The sequence below is a fragment of the Mytilus trossulus genome, chromosome 2, assembly GCF_036588685.1.
Source record: "Mytilus trossulus isolate FHL-02 chromosome 2, PNRI_Mtr1.1.1.hap1, whole genome shotgun sequence".
Classification (NCBI taxonomy): domain Eukaryota; kingdom Metazoa; phylum Mollusca; class Bivalvia; order Mytilida; family Mytilidae; genus Mytilus; species Mytilus trossulus.
This window is the reverse complement of record NC_086374.1, coordinates 8,492,796-8,511,243: the sequence shown is the minus strand read 5'-3', so window position 1 is coordinate 8,511,243 and position 18,448 is coordinate 8,492,796. Positions and strand designations below refer to the sequence as shown.

Below are 18,448 nucleotides of genomic sequence, written 5' to 3'. Positions count from 1 at the left end.
TACCTTTTTGTATCAAATGATTAATCGTGTTGGTATACACATATTAATATGAGAGTATTATCCTATAGTTAGAAGAAAATAAGTCGTGCTTCAAATGCAAAGATTGCCATGTGTATCTTTTTTTTTTTTTTACAGTAGAGGGTTTAATGTTTAAAATACTTTACAAAATGACATGCTACAAAAGCGCGATAAAATGACACCTCACAAGTATAATGAAAAAAATGCGGTGCACAGCCTCCAACTGCTCGACAAAAGATTTTTTTTATTTCTAGGATTCCTTTTAATGACATATAATAAATACACATTTTTAAAAATTTCAATGCATGTAAACCCATTGATATTATATCGTCTTCCATTTTGTTGTGCAAATAAAATAACAGAAATATTTTGAAAATATTATACGTATCACAAGGCGGAACGTTGTCAATTTGTATATATATAGAAATGTTATTCATACAGTCAGGATTCTACTTCTTCAAAATTGTCTCCCCATTACGCCAGTTCATGCTCACAATCGTAGAAATGGTCTGGCCATTGTAGGGATGACGCTCTGCCAATTTTGCTCTTGAAAACTGATAAATTCATCCACATAGTACCATTACGATCGGACGATCGTTATATATCAGTTATATCTTAAAAGACAAATGTATCTACTAGCTAATGAGCATCAGTTAATGATCTTGTCTGCATTGATTCAACTTAAAGATATTGTCTGTTCGGATGTCCGGTGGAATTTTGGAAAATTCTTAAGCATTTAAATAAATTGTAATTCAATATTTCGTGCCGTGGAAGGGCCGACTAAACATTTTCAGTGGTTGAAGATTATAAACCCTAGTTATCACACACAAGAAAGTCATATTTTTTCGAAGATATCCATTTTCATCATCCAAATTAAAAGACTGACGTCAGGTACTTTTAGAAAAAATAGCTATTCGAACACACCTACTCTGTTTTTGTGATTCATTAGAAAGGTATTTCACTTGACCCATATATTTCATCTTTTAGTACTGTTGTTTTTTGACGTTATAAAATCAACCTGCAGCTTTGATATATAAAAATGATAGAATCTGAAGTGAGATGCTATATCAAATACTCTTGCTTTGTAAGACAAAATATACACCAAACATGCCCTAACATAAAAAGGTGCACTCGACTTTCTCTTTCCGATACAATCGCTACCTGTTTTGGGGATTTTTTTTCATGATTTTGTTACTATATCAAACATTACAGTAAACATTTATCGCTTTCTCGATAAACAAAGAGCGTTCTCGATAAACAAAGAGCTTCGATTCTTTTGTTCTATTTCAAAAGTGTCTCCGCCTGCATATATCAAGACAATCTAATTGAAATGTTGATCTCTGATTACGTTATATACTGCATATGAGCTATAACGTAATCAGAGATCAACATTTCAATTAGATTGATATCAAGACAAATTAAGAATTTAATCTGCTTCCTCTGAAACCATACACATGGGCTCGATTACCTAATATTCGAATGTATTATTAATGTTTTTAATGCTCCATTTATTGACATTAAGTTTTTCTTGTCTGTGCGTACGTTCGTCCGCTTAGAGTTAAATAAAATTGAAACTTAGTACACAATTTACCTATGGTATGATCTTTTTAATTCTAATGCCAAATTACAGTTTTATCCATTTTCACAGTCCACTAAACATAGAAAATGATAGTGTAGATGAGGCATCCGTGTATTAGGGACAAATTCATATTTCTTAAAATTTTCGTCATATCGCTGTCAAATTTTAACGTCGTTTTCAATAAATATTTCATTGTTTACGAGAAATATGCAAGTTAACTATCACTGTCATAAATCCAAAATACGGCCAATTATATTATAGTTTAAAAAAAGAAATTTATGAAACATATTTATATCCGCTAACCGAGCCCCAATTGAGATCGACAAACTCAATAAAAAAGCTTTGAATACAATACGGATATTTCTTAAAATTGATGGTCATCCTATAAAAGTTACGGTCGTCCTACATAAATTACAGTCAGTTTTTAGTTACAAATTACGGTCATCCTTTACAAGTTACGGTCATCTTTTTACCAATCACGTTCATCCTTGTTTTATGTTACGGTCATCTTGAAAATATTTTGATTATGATTTACGGTCATCTTTACGATTTTTTCAAATCGAATTTCCCGTTTCTTGCACTTTTCTCGGAAGTAATTAGTGATTTCCGAGTGATTCTTTTATAAATTTACATCGTTTCAATGTATGATTTGTAAAGAAAATGATATAGAAACACTTAAACAGACAATACAGAAACTGACCTAATATTTCGTCCGACATCTTGGGATGACCGTGAATGCAGTTACGGTCATCAGCTTTACCCCAGTGATTTATGATGATTTTTGTTGGATTCTGTTCAATGTCTGGAGCCTGAGTGGAAGAAAAGAATTTTACAAGTCTAAATGAATTTTACAAGCCTGGACTGGTGATCTTGTGGTTAAGTGTGAAGACTCAGACTTTGCAAATGTAGCTTGTTATTGACTACAATTGACACTCAAATCATCATCTTAGGTTGTTCATAATTTTAAACATAAATAAATTAGGTCTAACTTATAAACATGTGGCAAGAATGAATTACAAAATTATCTTTAAATGCATTTATTTTTGGCCTGTACTGCATGCAATGTAGCATAATATATAACAACTATTATATATAGTATATAACTTTCTGTCTTTCATTGCAGAAAATGGAAGTTGATGACAGTTCAGTGAACCATGAAGGAATCAAACAGTATTACATTAGTAAAATTGAAGATTTACAGGTAACAAATGTAGTCACTAAAAGACAAAAGTATTGAATCAAACAGTATTACATTACTAGAAATAAGACAACTTTCTACAAGAGACCAAATGATGCAGACATTAACAATTATAAATTTAACAAAAGCCATACCATATAATCAGCTACATAATTAGGATGTATTTGATTAGATACAAATGAAATATTTTTCTTCACAGTTAGTAAATACAGAAAAGACACAGAATTTAAGAAGATTAGAGGCCCAAAGAAATGAATTGAATGCAAAAGGTAATCTATGATATGCTGAATCTTATTGTTGTAGATTTTTATTCCCCTGCCGTAGCGGAGGAGGCATTAAGTTGTACCCTTGTCTGTCTATATGTCCCAAAATTGGTTTCCATTCTCTAACTTAAGTTCTTTTCAACCAAATGTTATGAAACTTATACCAAATGCTTATTTATACCACAGAACACAGACCAAGTTTGAACTTTTATGGCCTCCCTTTGACCATTCTTGAGTTATGCCCCTTTATAAATGCAAAAGTTGCAAAATGTTAGTTTCTGTTCTCTTACTAAAGTTTGCCCCAACCAAACATTATGAAACCTATACACAATACTTATTACTATTATTATTACCACAAAACTCCAATCAAGTACAAAGTTGGTTAGCATCAATTTTATCGTTCTTGATGTCCCTTTGAGAATGGTGTATGCAAGTGGGGTCATTATCTGTGTCCCTATTATCTGTGTCCATTGTAACACATTCTCTTTTTATTTATTTTGGGCCCTGTTTTCAAATAAGAATATATATAAACATGGTTTGAAAGGTCCAACATTAAACATGTTATATTTCAACTAAAATTAAATTTTTGGTGTTTTTTACATGCTGAAGCTAACCATGTTGTTAGATTTTAGATAATAGGCAAATTAAATGTCCAATTTAAAATTTTCAAGATCTTTGACCACATTTATTTTTGTGACAGAAATCTATATTATGTCAAAAATTTGATTACAATCCAAATTCAAACAGTATCAAGCTTGAATAGTGTCCAAACTTGCCCCCACTGTTTAGGGTGTGACCTCTACTGTCATATCAGGCTGCACTCTTGGAAGTATTTTATTCTATAATTTAATAGATTTTTCAGCTGTGAACATCTAAGGTGAGAGCCATAGTTGTTGAAAGTAGTCTGAAAATTGTTTAAAATGATAGAATTAAGGGAGGTGATTACTACTGATAATTAGCTGTTTACATCCAAAGTGAAGATTAAACCAAGTAGAAATGGAGAAAAGGGGACATAAAAAAGCGTGACAATGTGATATCTATTACAAACAGGGCTTCCAAAGTTATTTTTAGCCAGCCATACATTTTAATTATTACCCCGATTTTAATCCCTTGAGACTAAATAGACAAAAGCCAAGCAATTATGGTAATCAGTTGGCCATCCCAATGAATGACATTTAAAGAAAAATATGATATTAAACTTTCTTTGATTCAAATTCGAAGTTCTGACATAAACTCTTTAATTGGCAGTGCATCTTTGGAAGTGTGAAACATCAATGTACTAATATCTGCGTTAGATTCTTTAATTGTGCAAAATAATGTTGTCAAAAATTTTTATTTTGTTTTTGAAAAACACATTTTTGTACTACCGGATGTTGACTTGACAATGGTAAAATTAAAATCATATTTATAAACCTTTAGTAAACGTATGCTAATAATTTTAATCTTTTTGAATAAAGAAATTGGTGGTTAACTGCTGAAATGTAAGAAAATATCTTTGAATAGACCAATCAATATCTGGTGCAATCTACAGTTTATATAATTACCTGTCAACTGAACAGGTAAAGTTCAGCTGTCCATCAACAATTAACCTTGATTTATAGTGAGAAGGTATTATAGTAGGGTTTGTTTTGATGCTATTTATACATCATGTCACTTTTATGACCCGAAATGTTTGGCTGTTATCTAAAGGTCGGGTCAAAAAGATGGCAAAAACACCCAATTTTTTTTGGTGAACCATGATAAAATGACTGTCTCTTGAAAAGTAAGATGACTGATTTTTGCTTATCCCAGACGGACATTGTCTGGAAAAATTTAATTTGCCGGAAATATATAACCGTTTGGAAGATATGATTACAATTGCAGTAATTCAATGCCAAAGTTACCCTGTTTATGGACAGTTTTTTTGTCTTGCCTGCAACAACAATCATAGAATGCGAGACATAGATGTTGTTTTTCCAGAGACAATGGGGTCAACAATTGTTAAGTTTACTGCTTTTGCAGATTGAAAGAAACTACTTCATGTACTTATGGTAGATCAAAGATATTTTCTATAAGTTGCATGGCTATCAGTAAATATCAGTTATACGAGAATTTGTAGGCGCTGTGTCCTAGGTCACACATAGTCAAGAGAATTTAAATTAACAGCGGGAAGTACTTTTTAATGTTATATTTGCGATAGATCAATGTCATTTTCTATGAAGTTGTTCATATCAGTTTTACAACTATTTTAAGGCCCTATGCCCTAGGTCATACATAGTCTAGACACTTTGAATTAATACTGGACAGTACTGTTCAATGTGAAGTTTGATGGGAACTATTTGTAATTGATAAATGACATTTTCTATAAAGTTGTAAATATCAGTTTGAGGAGAATTTCCAGGTCCTACCCAAGTAGGTCATGTTTAAGTGATTTTGAATAAATATCCAATTTTGCTGTTCATCAAAGTAAAAAATAACTTACCTGGTCCGATTTGCAAAGTGAGGTTTTCTCCGTCCATCACCATTTACAAAAATCTTCTCTGAAACTACAAGGCCAAACTTAAATATATTTTACCACAATCATCATTAGGGTATCTTGTTTAAAAAAGTGTATGATGACCCTGCCAACTAACCAACGTGGATAAAAATAGAACATAGGGGTAAAGTTCAGAGATTAAAGCATTTTAAATAGAGTAAATCTGACATGAGCTATCAGGTTGAGATCTATCCGCTGTGAAATATTCAGATGAATCAGGCAACAGGTTGATGGGTTGCTGCCCCTGAATTGATAATTTTAAGTAAATTTTGCAGTTTTTGGCTGCTATTTTAAATTATTATATTTAACAGTTAAAGATTCAGCAAAGCACGAACATCGAATAAGTCAATATGACCAAAATTGTCAATTGACCCTTTAAGGAGTTATTGCCCTTTATATTCAATTTTTGTAATCTTCTCGACTTAATTTACTAGGCCAAATTGAGAGAACTTATTTAAATAATGATATGGACAATAGGAGGACCTACGTTTACTTTAACTACTGGGCCAAATTAAACCATTAATTATGATTTTAACATTTAAAAAAAAAAAACAGTAGATAACAGGTGAGCGACACAGGCTCTTGAAAGCCTCTAGTTGTTAGTTTTCTGCAGACAGGGGAGACATCTCGACAGTCTGTTTTGTTTAATGACCACTAAGCTGCTGTTTTGTTGAAATAAGTTTTATGGCATGAGGATAATAAGTTTACTTTTATAAGTTTCTTTAATTTACACATATTTTATATTTTTTAATTAAAACCTCTGACTCAACATAAACTAGGCAGTGCTGGTTGAGGGAAAAAAGATAACAAAATTAAAAAAAAAAACAGATTTAAGGACATAATACAGTCTCTCATTAAAGGTGACCTTAGTCCTATATATTAAAAGTTTTCTTCTTTTGTTAATAAACATTTAAAAGAATTGTAATAAAGTATATTGATTTCACAATGTCAATGAATGTTATCAAATGATTTGAAATTCAAATGGCTTAAACTTTTTTACTGTAGTTCGAATGTTGAGAGAAGAATTACAACTTCTACAAGAACAAGGATCCTATGTTGGTGAAGTAGTTAAAGCAATGGACAAGAAAAAAGTGTTAGTTAAGGTATAAAATATTGATATCTCAACATATGTCTAGTGATATTATCTACATAATACAATGGCAGTAACAACTTTAATGACAAACAATCAAAATAAAGATAAGAGCCAGTATGTTTTAATGAACAAGTAGTCAAAGTCAATGCCAGTAGTAAACTAGGCTCCAAAAAAGTAGTAAAGAACATTGGTCCTTTTGAAAAATTAATATGCAACAAATAGCAAAGAATTGCCATTAAATTGACAAATTGGTAATAATTGTTTTTTGTGATGAACAGATTTCTCTCACACATAGTTTGTTAATGACATGCATGTGTTTAGCTGTGAGACAGTTAACAACAAACAAAAATCCCCTAAACATGCTAAATAAGTTATTAAACGATAACAATTCAGTCATCTATGACAAACATGTGCAAGCACTCACATAATAAGACCACCTTGTATGACAAAGAACTTAGAATGAAATTCAAAACAGTGTGGCTGTGGCCATTGATTGACACATTAAATTCATCCATTGATTAGGACAATTTAGGTGAATGTTTGTATGTAACGACCAGTGTTCACTATGCACTTTTAAAAGACTCTTTAACTTACGGGTCACCAAAGGTTCTCAACACCTAAATAAAGTTATTCGAAAAATTAATCTGAAATAACACGATGTTTTGATTTATATCAATTATATAAATCAAAACATAAAGATTATTCCTGATTAATTTTTCGAATTATTTTATAATTAAAGGCGTTTAGAAACCTTTGGTGACCCCACAGTTTAAATGTCTATCATAGGTACGTCGTGAACAGTGGTCGTTACAGACAAACGTTCACATAAATTGTCCCAGTCAATGGATGAATTTAATCTGTCAATCAATAGCCACAGCCACACTGTTTTGAATTTATTCTATTTCAGTAAAGAAATACAACCTAATATGCTTAACAATACTTAATGGTTTAGGACAGAATAATCATGCATGTTTTTGATTTGCTTTGATTTGAAATAATATAACAGGCAACCATATACACTAAATGGTTAAGGACAGCGTAGTTGTGCACAATTGTGACTTGCCTTAAATTCAAATGATATATATAACACCCTCATATAAGCAAACTATAGAACAAATCATTAGCTGTAAGGTTGTATTCCTGTATATGAAAAAAAAATTGTCATACAGTGTGGTCTTTAGAACAAATCAACGTGGTAAACTTTCAGATTGTTCAGGAAAGACCATTTGTCTCTTAACAAGTACAACTTACAAGATGCTCAGGGAAGTTTGAGTACTCACAAAACAAATTTTGTTTAACACATTTACATTTTAATTGTTTCAAGGTAGAAACTTTTATAATTCCATTAAGCAATAGATATGTAAGCAATGGATTAAGTAAGCAATGGATTTAATCCATTGCAAGTTATTACATTGGGCATTCAAAAGTAAACAGTGCCATTTATACATTCTTTTTTCAGGTGCATCCAGAAGGAAAGTTTGTTGTAGACTTGGACAAAAACATTGACATCAATGATGTAACACCAAACTGTAGAGTGGCGCTGAGAAATGACAGTTATGCTCTTCATAAAATATTACCTAATAAGGTTAGTCAGATTCTTCACATAACACTACAAAATATTACCCAATAAGGTTAGTCAGATTCTTTACATAACACTACAAAATATTACCTAATAAGGTTAGTCAGAATCTTTACATAACACTACAAAATATTACCTAATAAGGTTAGTCAGATTCTTTACATAACGCTACAAAATATTACCTAATAAGGTTAGTCAGAATCTTTACATAACACTACAAAATATTACCTAATAAGGTTAGTCAGATTCTTTACATAACGCTACAAAATATTACCTAATAAGGTTAGTCAGAATCTTTACATAACACTACAAAATATTACCTAATAAGGTTAGTCAGATTCTTTACATAACGCTACAAAATATTACCTAATAAGGTTAGTCAGATTCTTTACATAACGCTACAAAATATTACCTAATAAGGTTAGTCAGAATCTTTACTTAATATTTCACTATAAGATATTACCTAATAAGGTGAGTCGGATTCTTCACATAACACTACAAAATATTGCCCAATAAGGTGAGTCACATTCTTCACATAACACTATAAGATATTACCCAATAAGGTGAGTCAGATTCTTCACATAACACTATAAGATATTACCCAATAAGGTGAGTCAGATTCTTCACATAACACTACAAAATATTGCTCAATAAGGTGAGTCAGATTCTTCACATAACACTACAACATTTTACCTAATAAGGTTAGTCAGATTCTTTACTTAATATTACACTATAATGGTCCTTATAAGCTAAAGTCACTGGCAAATATTTTTTTTGATTTCTTACAGAAGTAGTTTTTGTCGAGCCTGCGACTTTTGTCGTAGAAAGCTCGACATAGGGATAGTGATACAGCGGTGGCTACGGCGGTGGCTACGGCGGTGGCTACGGCGGCGGCGTTAGCTAATTCTATAAAGCTTTATATTTTAGAAAGTTGAAGACCTTGATGCTTCATGCTTTGTATATAGATGCCTCATATTACAAAGTTTCCGTCAGTCACATGTCCAATGTCCTTGACCTCATTTTCATGGTTCAGTGACCACTTGAAAAAAAAAATCAGATTTTTTGTAATGTTGAATTCTCTCTTATTATAAGTAATAGGATAATTATATTTGGTATGTGCGTACCTTGCAAGGTCCTCATGCACGTCTGACAGTTTTCACTTGACCTCGACCTCATTTCATGGAGCAGTGAACAAGGTTAAGTTTTGGTGGTCAAGTCCATATCTCAGATACTGTAAGCAATAGGGCTAGTATATTTGGTGTATGGAAGGACTTTAAGGTGTACATGTCCAACTGGCAGGTGTCATCTGACCTTGACCTCATTTTCACGGTTCAGTGGTTATAGTTAAGTTTTTGTGTTTTGGTCTTTTATTCTCATACTTTATGCAATTGGTCTACTATATTTGGTGTATGGAATGATTGTAAGGTGTACATGTCTAGTGGGCAGATGTCATCTGACCTTGACCTCATTTTCATGGTTCAGTGGTCAAAGTTAAGTTTTTGAGTTTTGGTCTCTTTATCTAATACTATAAGCCATAGGTCAACTATATTTGGTGGATAGAAATATTTTATGATCTATATGTCAATGGCACAGGTTTTATTTGACCTTGACCTCATTTACATGGTTCATTGATCAGTGTTAAATTTTTGTGTTTTGGTCTATTTTTCTTAAACTATAATTGTTGTATGGAAGCATTGTTAGCTGTATATGTCTGCTTGGCATGGTTTATCTGACCTTGACCTCATTCTAATGGTTCATGGGCCTTTATTTAGTTATATTGGTTAATAATAAGTTTATGTGACAGTTGTAATAAAGCTTTATACTTAGGACTATTAACATAATATCAATGATTAGTAAAGAAGGCGAGACATTTCAGCGTGTGCACTCTTGTTTAACTGTTCACTCGCAACAGAAGCAGTATAACAGGAGACTATGTCTAGAATACATTTATCACTGAGTATTATCTGTGCACCTGTTAAATAATATAGAAAGGTTGATTGTAGGATAAATAGATTATTATAACTCCTTTGTTTACAGGTTGATCCATTAGTCAGTTTGATGATGGTGGAGAAAGTCCCAGATTCCACATATGAGATGGTGGGAGGATTAGATAAACAGATTAAAGAGATCAAAGAAGTTATAGAATTGCCTGTTAAACATCCAGAACTATTTGAGGCATTAGGAATAGCACAGCCAAAGGTATGATAGTGGGAGTAGTCACAATGATATAAATCACACTGAAGTAAGAACAATGCAAATATATATCATAAGATAAAACATCAAGAATTATAAGCACAAAACAATAAAAGCTGAAAGATATGAAATATGACCCCTAATGATGACTTCAAGGTCTTTTCCAAACGGCTGTTTATTAGAAAATACACAGTTGTTTCAATAAACCACACAGTTACAATCCAAGTAGATAAAATTGTAAAATAAGGTTATAATGTCAAGCCATAATATTTTATTTACGGCTGACTTTTTATATGACCTATAAAAACAAAATACACACTAGCTTGTGTTGTAGACTACCATATCAATGTGTATTTGTCACATTGTATTTTATGGTCTGTTTTCTATTTTAGGGTGTCCTTTTATATGGACCACCAGGTACAGGAAAGACATTGCTGGCAAGAGCTGTAGCCCACCATACAGAATGTACTTTCATCAGAGTCTCAGGGTCAGAATTGGTCCAAAAGTTTATTGGTGAGGGGTCCAGAATGGTTAGAGAGTTATTTGTTATGGCAAGGTAGGAATAAAAGTATTTTGAAAGTTTGTGATGATTCAAAAATGGATAGTCTAAAGGGAAACATTTTTGTTCAGACAAAATGTAAAAAGATATAAATTGATGTGGTTTTTTTTTTTAAGTGAAATGTTATTTATTTGAATAATTGCAATAATAATTTTTTCAGTAGCACAAACATGCCTTGAAAAAAAAAGAATTTCCAATTATAAAGATTGCACAATGAATGCAGAGGCATCAGGGCTTAAACCTTAAAACAATTTGGAAAGATTGATAAAAAAACTGAATTTGTTAGCAAATGAAAATTATAAATCAATTTCTTAACTTAAAAACATTTTTCACTGGAAATTTATGAAAAGTTTTTAACCATAATTATCTAATGTTGTAGAGAGCATGCTCCTTCAATTATTTTCATGGATGAAATTGATTCCATTGGATCATCACGTCTAGAGGGAGGATCTGGTGGTAAGTACATACATATAAATGATGTAATAGTCAAATTGTCTTGTTCATTATACACTTTTGACACTTTAAATGCAATCAATACATAAAACTAAAAGTATCTACCTAAAAAAGATGTAAACTTGCAAGGAGGTCATCAATGCATCTCTTAGATAAGTACACAAAGTAATATAAGATTTAAGTTTAGATTATTAATACAATTTTGGGATTTGTAAATAGTTATCTCCCTTAGATAAGTCTTTCACACTTTTAATAGGGAATTTCAGATAAATTCTTGTACAGTTATTATTCCATGTTATCAATAGAACATTTTCAATTTCTCAATTTCATTAGACAGAACTTAAGGAAATATGTATAATTACACTTTTACGATGTGCCTTCCTAGAAAACACTGATATTTTATGACAATTAGTATAACAAATTTCTCATTTATACCAAAAGGTTACAACAATAACATAATTACAACTTATTTGCTTGCTATCTTGCAGGCGACAGTGAAGTACAGAGAACTATGTTAGAATTATTGAATCAGTTAGATGGATTTGAACCAAAACAAAATATTAAGGTAAATTTATGAATCCTGTTTTGTACACATACTTCCTTTCTTTCAAGCTACAAATTGAATGGGTAGGGTTCTGTCTGTACAAATTGAATGGGTAGGGTTCTGTCCGCACAAATTAAATGGGTAGGGTTCTGTCTGTACAAATTGAATGGGTAGGGTTCGGTCTGTACAAATTGAATGGGTAGGGTTCTGTCTGTACAAATTGAATGGGTAGGGTTCTGTCTGTACAAATTGAATGGGTAGGGTTCTGTCTGTACAAATTGAATGGGTAGGGTTCTGTCTCTACAAATTGAATGGGTAGGGTTCTGTCTCTACACATTGAATGGGTAGGGTTCTGTCTCTACACATTGAATGGGTAGGGTTCTGTCTCTACAAATTGAATGGGTAGGGTTCTGTCTGTACAAATTGAATGGGTAGGGTTCTGTCTGTACAAATTGAATGGGTAGGGTTCTGTCTACAAATTGAATGGGTAGGGTTCTGTCTGTACAAATTGAATGGGTAGGGTTCTGTCTCTACACATTGAATGGGTAGGGTTCTGTCTGTACAAATTGAATGGGTAGGGTTCTGTCTGCACAAATTGAATGGGTAGGGTTCTGTCTGTACAAATTGAATGGGTAGGGTTCTGTCTGCACAAATTGAATGGGTAGGGTTCTGTCTGTACAAAGGGCAAAATATTATTGGTGATTTCTATCAGTTTTATTTCAAGACTTGTCTGTTTATAAATTTTGTAAAATTCATTTAATCAAAATATGATTATTAAGTTGAAAGGAGCTTTTTGTGTCATTTCTAAATCAGTGTAGTGTTTTAAAGGTTTTATCATTATAGAGTTATGGGTCTTTTTCTTCAAATTTGATGCTATTTTAAAGTTTATCAAAATTCCAAGTTTTTTCAAATTAAGGAATTACCATTTTCGAAATTGACAAGTACAAATGTACCACCTGAATAACATATGAGTTGAAAATAATGTATTATCTGTTTCAGCAGTTATTGATTCAATTAAAATGCATTTACATTTTTAGGTCATAATGGCAACAAACAGAATAGATATATTAGATTCTGCTTTATTACGACCTGGAAGAATTGACAGAAAAATAGAGTTTCCACCACCAAATGAAGAAGTAAGAAAAAGTTTTATCTAACACAAAATTATTTATTCTTACATTGAATAGCTGGTCTGGCAAATGAAGTCAGAAAAAAATATACACACACAAAGTAAATTGCATAGATTCTGATCGGCGAATATACATTGTTTGGTTCAAAATAATCATCTGTGGCAAGGTCATTAAAAAAAAATCCTTTATTTAATGATTGGTTATACTTGCACTTTACAACAGATTTCTATAAATAATTCATTGCAGTATTTACTTGTCAGATTAAGAAATAAGAATAGAGTTGTTTATTCAGATTCATGTGGAAAAGAAAACCCAACATGTAATTATAAAACGCTTGTTTAAATTTCAGGCCAGAGCAGATATCCTGAAAATTCACTCTAGAAAAATGAATTTAACTAGAGGAATTAATCTCAGAAAAATAGCAGAAATGATGCCAGGAGCTTCAGGTGCTGAGGTCAAGGTAAGCGTAGAACATATAAATGTAGGTCATAAAGTCACATTTCAGTATGAATTATCTGTACAGGGAAGTACAAATGTAATGGAAGCTTGCAGATATCACCTTTTGTCAAAAATCTGTAGTACAAATTTCCTTTAAAAAATATAGATTATTGCTGCTAAAATTCTGATCTAATGATATAAAAGTTATAGTTTGGTCATGTAATTTGTTTTTGTTAGTACTAATCATTGAAGTGCATCTGGCGTATCTAAAATGTTGAAAAATAATATCTTTTTCTTGAATTTTTACCTGCTTTTCTAGTTAATGTAATGAAGTTTATGTTGATTTTAACATGAAAAGTACAGTAGTAACTTTATTTCTATAGAACATGACTTTGATTTCTCCAACTCAACATACTTTTGGTAAACATTCAATGCTTCCCTGTATGAGAAGTAATAGTTCTTGTAATTGATATCAGTGGATAATGCACACTAAAACCATTTAATTCAATACCCATCAAATTTCGCATCTTCATTCAAATAATTATCAGATGTGAAAACAAACAAGTTTATTTGAACTGTAACAACTTTTCAACACTTGTTTTTTTGGCTTCACAAAATAGGCCTTATAAAGATAAAATGAAATTTGATTTTAAAATTTAAAGTTGATTTCTCTATATGTTACAAGCATATAGACATTAGATAATACATAGAATTTGACTTTGTATATGCCAATGAGTAGGCATTAAGTGCAAAGTAATCATGTATATATATATATATATATGTACTTTTTAACGTAGTTTTCAATTTAGACTCGTATATATATGTACTTTATACTTACAGAACATTTTTTCTAATTTCTTATAAACCTTTATGAAATCATGGTAAATGTGCAGGAATTTGAACAGATGAATGCTTGGAATGGAAGAAATTAATTTGACATTTTTTTTTTGACATTCACATAAATTGCAATTATCTTAAAGCTGTCCATGTTTGGAATTTTATTAAATAAACAGTTTTTTTTCTCCACTAATAACAACCTTTATGGAAAATGTTCATGATAGAATTCAACATTGTTAACTAATTTACAGATTTTTAGCATTTGTCTATTTTAGTTTTTTCTAGAGTAGGCCCATTAGTAATATGATTTCCGAATCATTTAAATCTTCTTACTTTTCTTTCAAAATAACAAAACACTCCAAGGAAAAGTGTCGTCTGCATCACAAGAAATCTAATTCTCCCGTCTGGAATTACTTTAATTTATATTATGTGTATTGTCTAGAACAGCTTAATGAAGAAAAGGTTTCTTACAATATCTAATTTTCTTAACTTCATTTCTTCAGAGAAACTTAATCATGTACAGATGTTTTTTAAAACAGATTGATAAAGCTTTAGGCTGTGTAAAATTCAAAATGCCGTTATTTAAGTACTTTATAAGATTTTGTATACATTTATTCTAAGTGAATATAGAAATGATCTGAATGAAAAATAACCATGCATAAAACGTTAATTGATGAAATACATAATTGATATTGTAGGGAGTGTGCACAGAAGCAGGAATGTATGCTTTGAGAGAAAGAAGAGTACATGTCACACAAGAAGATTTTGAATTAGCAGTAGCTAAGGTTTGTCATTTGAGGATTACACTAATACTTATTGACAGGGTGTTACACAATTATAATGGTATTGTTGCAGCAATGATATCAATTATTGTTACAGTTGAATTGATGTTTGTCCCCATACAAGAATATTGTAAAACTTCTATTGATTTGTTCTTCAGATTGGCCAGTATTACTTGCATTGTTCAGCTAAATGTTAAGTTTATACCTTAAAAAATTAGAAGCAGTTTTAAAATTAAATTGTTGTTTAATATGATTTTAGTATAGCCCTGATGAAAGATGGAATTGATGCCTTTCTGTCTTCAGATTTTAGTTTTTGTAATTTTAAAAACCATTCACGCTTAGTTTCAAAGCATTCACCGCACATGATAAATGTTGCCTGTTGATGAATAAAATATCCACTTGTTATGCTTGTACAGCAATCGTGGAAGTCTTAAATAAAACTGATAAAAAAATCATACTTTGCTAAAACTTAGTATATATTGATTTATGTTTATAAAAATATAATAAAAATTATAGGTTTTAAGTTATTATCTTATGAAATTTGTTCTCGTGAAAATTTACATTAGTAATCATCATTCTTGCATCAAGTTTTGCTAACCCTAAGGTTCTCTGTATTTTACAATCAAAGATGGAGAAAGACACCCATACCACCTTAAAGGGTAATACAAGCCTTTTCTTTGGTATCATCTTCTATATGGTAAAGTTGGATATTCATGTATATAAACAAGTGTGGCTTAATTTTATGGATATTTTCTCACAGACCAGTGATAAAAGGCCAACTTTGCTTGGTAATAAGAATCATTGTAAAGATGTTAATATCTAAAAAAAACCAGTTCATCTAACATTGACCTCATTTTCAGGGACTAAACTTAACGCTCGCCCGGGCGCCCGAGCCGACCAGATTTTCGGCTGGGCGAATATATTTAGTCATCATGGTCGCCCAGCTGGCGACTGTAAAAAAATTGAAGTAAATCCCATTTGTACCCTTTCCCTCGCGATATTAACAAAGACTGTTCCCAAAAGGAAACCTGTTTGTCTTATCACAGCGATATAGAAATATAGAGTATTTCCGAAAACCAGTAGGTTATTTCTAATAACTGAACCCAGTCGAATAGCTATGTTTTCAATCCGGAGTCACGATGTTGCATATATATATACACCTTCTTCTTTCTGCATGTTTTCTTAGTTCTACGATAATTTCATTATTGAACAGTGTTTTCTATTTTACTGTTCAATAAGCATCGTGAAAGGGATGTTTTCTTATTGTCCTGTGAGTCATTACAAGCCTGTGTTAGACGGTAACTTGTTCCTGGGTCGCTTTATACAAAAATATTTAATAAAAAACGAAATTTAAAATCTCGTAAATAAAAATCCCAATATCTAGTTTGATTTCCAATCTTCATTAAAAACTTATTGAAAAATATATTTTGATCAACACTATTAGAGGATGGCTTGGATTGAGATAATATTTAATGTTCAAAGAAAGAGCCATATTGTCTAAAGGTCAACAGGAAGTTGAAAATTTGAAGGGAGATAATTTTGTTAGGAAACAACCTAAAATAAATATTGTCAAATCTTATGATACATTTCTGGTGGCAATAATTCAAATATTATAATGGTTACCACAGAAAACATTTTCAAGACTACAAGTAGGATTTCACAATAAGGCTTCATTAGAAAAACTGTTTTGTTTCATACCATGAACATACATTTAAAGAAGAATCAAAGAAGTTTGTATTTGAACATATATATGAAGACTACTTCCTGTTTTACTTCTTGTATGAATGATCCTCCTTACGTGGGAGCACTTAACAAATGTACAAGTTTGTTAACATAAACATCAAAATGATTTGCTTTGCTTCATGGTATGATAATCTGATAAAAAAAAAATCTGACTGGAACCAACATCAAGAACATATTAATTTCTGAATAAGGTTTAAATACAACTAATGTTCTCCAGCTGAGCCTATAGCTAGCAATATTCAAGTTTATTTATACAAAGTATCCTTACAATCCCGGTTATTGCGCTAAAGTGCCCTTTCAGAAAACAAGCACCCTTCTGCCCTGAGATTTAAGCTGGAACACTGTTAGTAAGTATATACTAAGTAATTTTCAGTTTTGTTTTATTTTAGTATGAATATTAGTGGGCTCCTAAAATTTTAAGCGGGCCCCTGAAAAAAATATCTTAGGGGCCCAGCTGGCCCCTAGAGAAAAACAGTTAAGTTTAGTCCCTGATTTTCAAAGTTACACACTCATTGTAATATTTTTAAAAGAGTTATGCCTCTTGAAAATAGTAATTGAATAGTGCATTGCATTGCATTTTGACCTTTCATTTCTCTAAAACATTTATAAAAAGTTTTAAAGAAAAAAAGTGTTCATTTAGTAATTCCCCTTGAATAGAATAAATATGTGCAACTTGCAACTCTGTTCTATTATTTAAAAGCGCAATGGCTGTCAAATTCATGTTCATTAATTTGAACTCAAATTCTCATATTTGATCAATAATATACTAAAACGAATATCCAAATTATAAAAGTCACTAATAAACAATTTACAAGACATGGGCTCAATAAAAAGTATTTTCGTTATGTATGCAATTTGTTCTAAGCAGCATCTTTTTGACTATCAAGTTGACCTCTGAAGTCTGTAGACAGACATTTAAGCAATATTAACATAAAAAAATAGATAGCAAACTCATGCAATTGAGTTTCTTATTATAGGTTAAAAATACATGTTTACAATTGTATAAGAATGACTTTTTGTGGATAGAATCAGTCAATCAAATTATTTACCTTGGTTTCACTTTCAATGTTCACATTCTTTCCTTTTTATAACTGAACATGTATAATTCATGCATTTTCCATCTCTAGCTAAGGGGCTAAGTTAAATTGAAGGTCACATGAATACCTATTCAATGAGGTAAAATTATTCACTTGCAAGTGAATAATTCATCATAGATGTCTCTTAACTTTTTTTGACAAAATTGAACTATTTGGCTGCTAAATGAGAATTATCACTTCACTGTTTCACTTTCATTAATGATTGAACAAAAAAAATAATCATATTTTAAATTTTTATGCCCCCGCGGTAGCAGAGGGTCATTAAGTTTTACCCTTGCTCGTCTGTACGTATGTCCCAAAGTTGCTTTCCGTTCTCTAACTTGAGTTTTTCTCAACCAAATGTTACAGAATTTATACAAAATTCTTATTACCTCTAAATACAGATCAGGTATAAATTTTGATGGCGTCACTTTTACTGGTTTAGAGT

General features: G+C 31.3%; 1 protein-coding gene across 1 annotated transcript in view; it reads left to right on the top strand.

Annotated features, from left to right (window-relative positions):
* The window catches only part of LOC134706424 (26S proteasome regulatory subunit 8), a 37,418-nt gene that overhangs the window by 2,018 nt on the left and 16,952 nt on the right, over positions 1-18,448 (top strand). Inside the window, exons 2-12 of the mRNA XM_063565344.1 lie at positions 2,721-2,798; positions 2,995-3,064; positions 6,579-6,676; positions 8,126-8,251; positions 10,283-10,444; positions 10,831-10,994; positions 11,377-11,453; positions 11,939-12,015; positions 13,032-13,130; positions 13,474-13,584; positions 15,098-15,184. Of these exons, the coding sequence (XP_063421414.1) occupies positions 2,721-2,798; positions 2,995-3,064; positions 6,579-6,676; positions 8,126-8,251; positions 10,283-10,444; positions 10,831-10,994; positions 11,377-11,453; positions 11,939-12,015; positions 13,032-13,130; positions 13,474-13,584; positions 15,098-15,184 (1,149 nt within the window). The remainder of the gene's footprint in view (positions 1-2,720; positions 2,799-2,994; positions 3,065-6,578; positions 6,677-8,125; positions 8,252-10,282; positions 10,445-10,830; positions 10,995-11,376; positions 11,454-11,938; positions 12,016-13,031; positions 13,131-13,473; positions 13,585-15,097; positions 15,185-18,448) is intronic.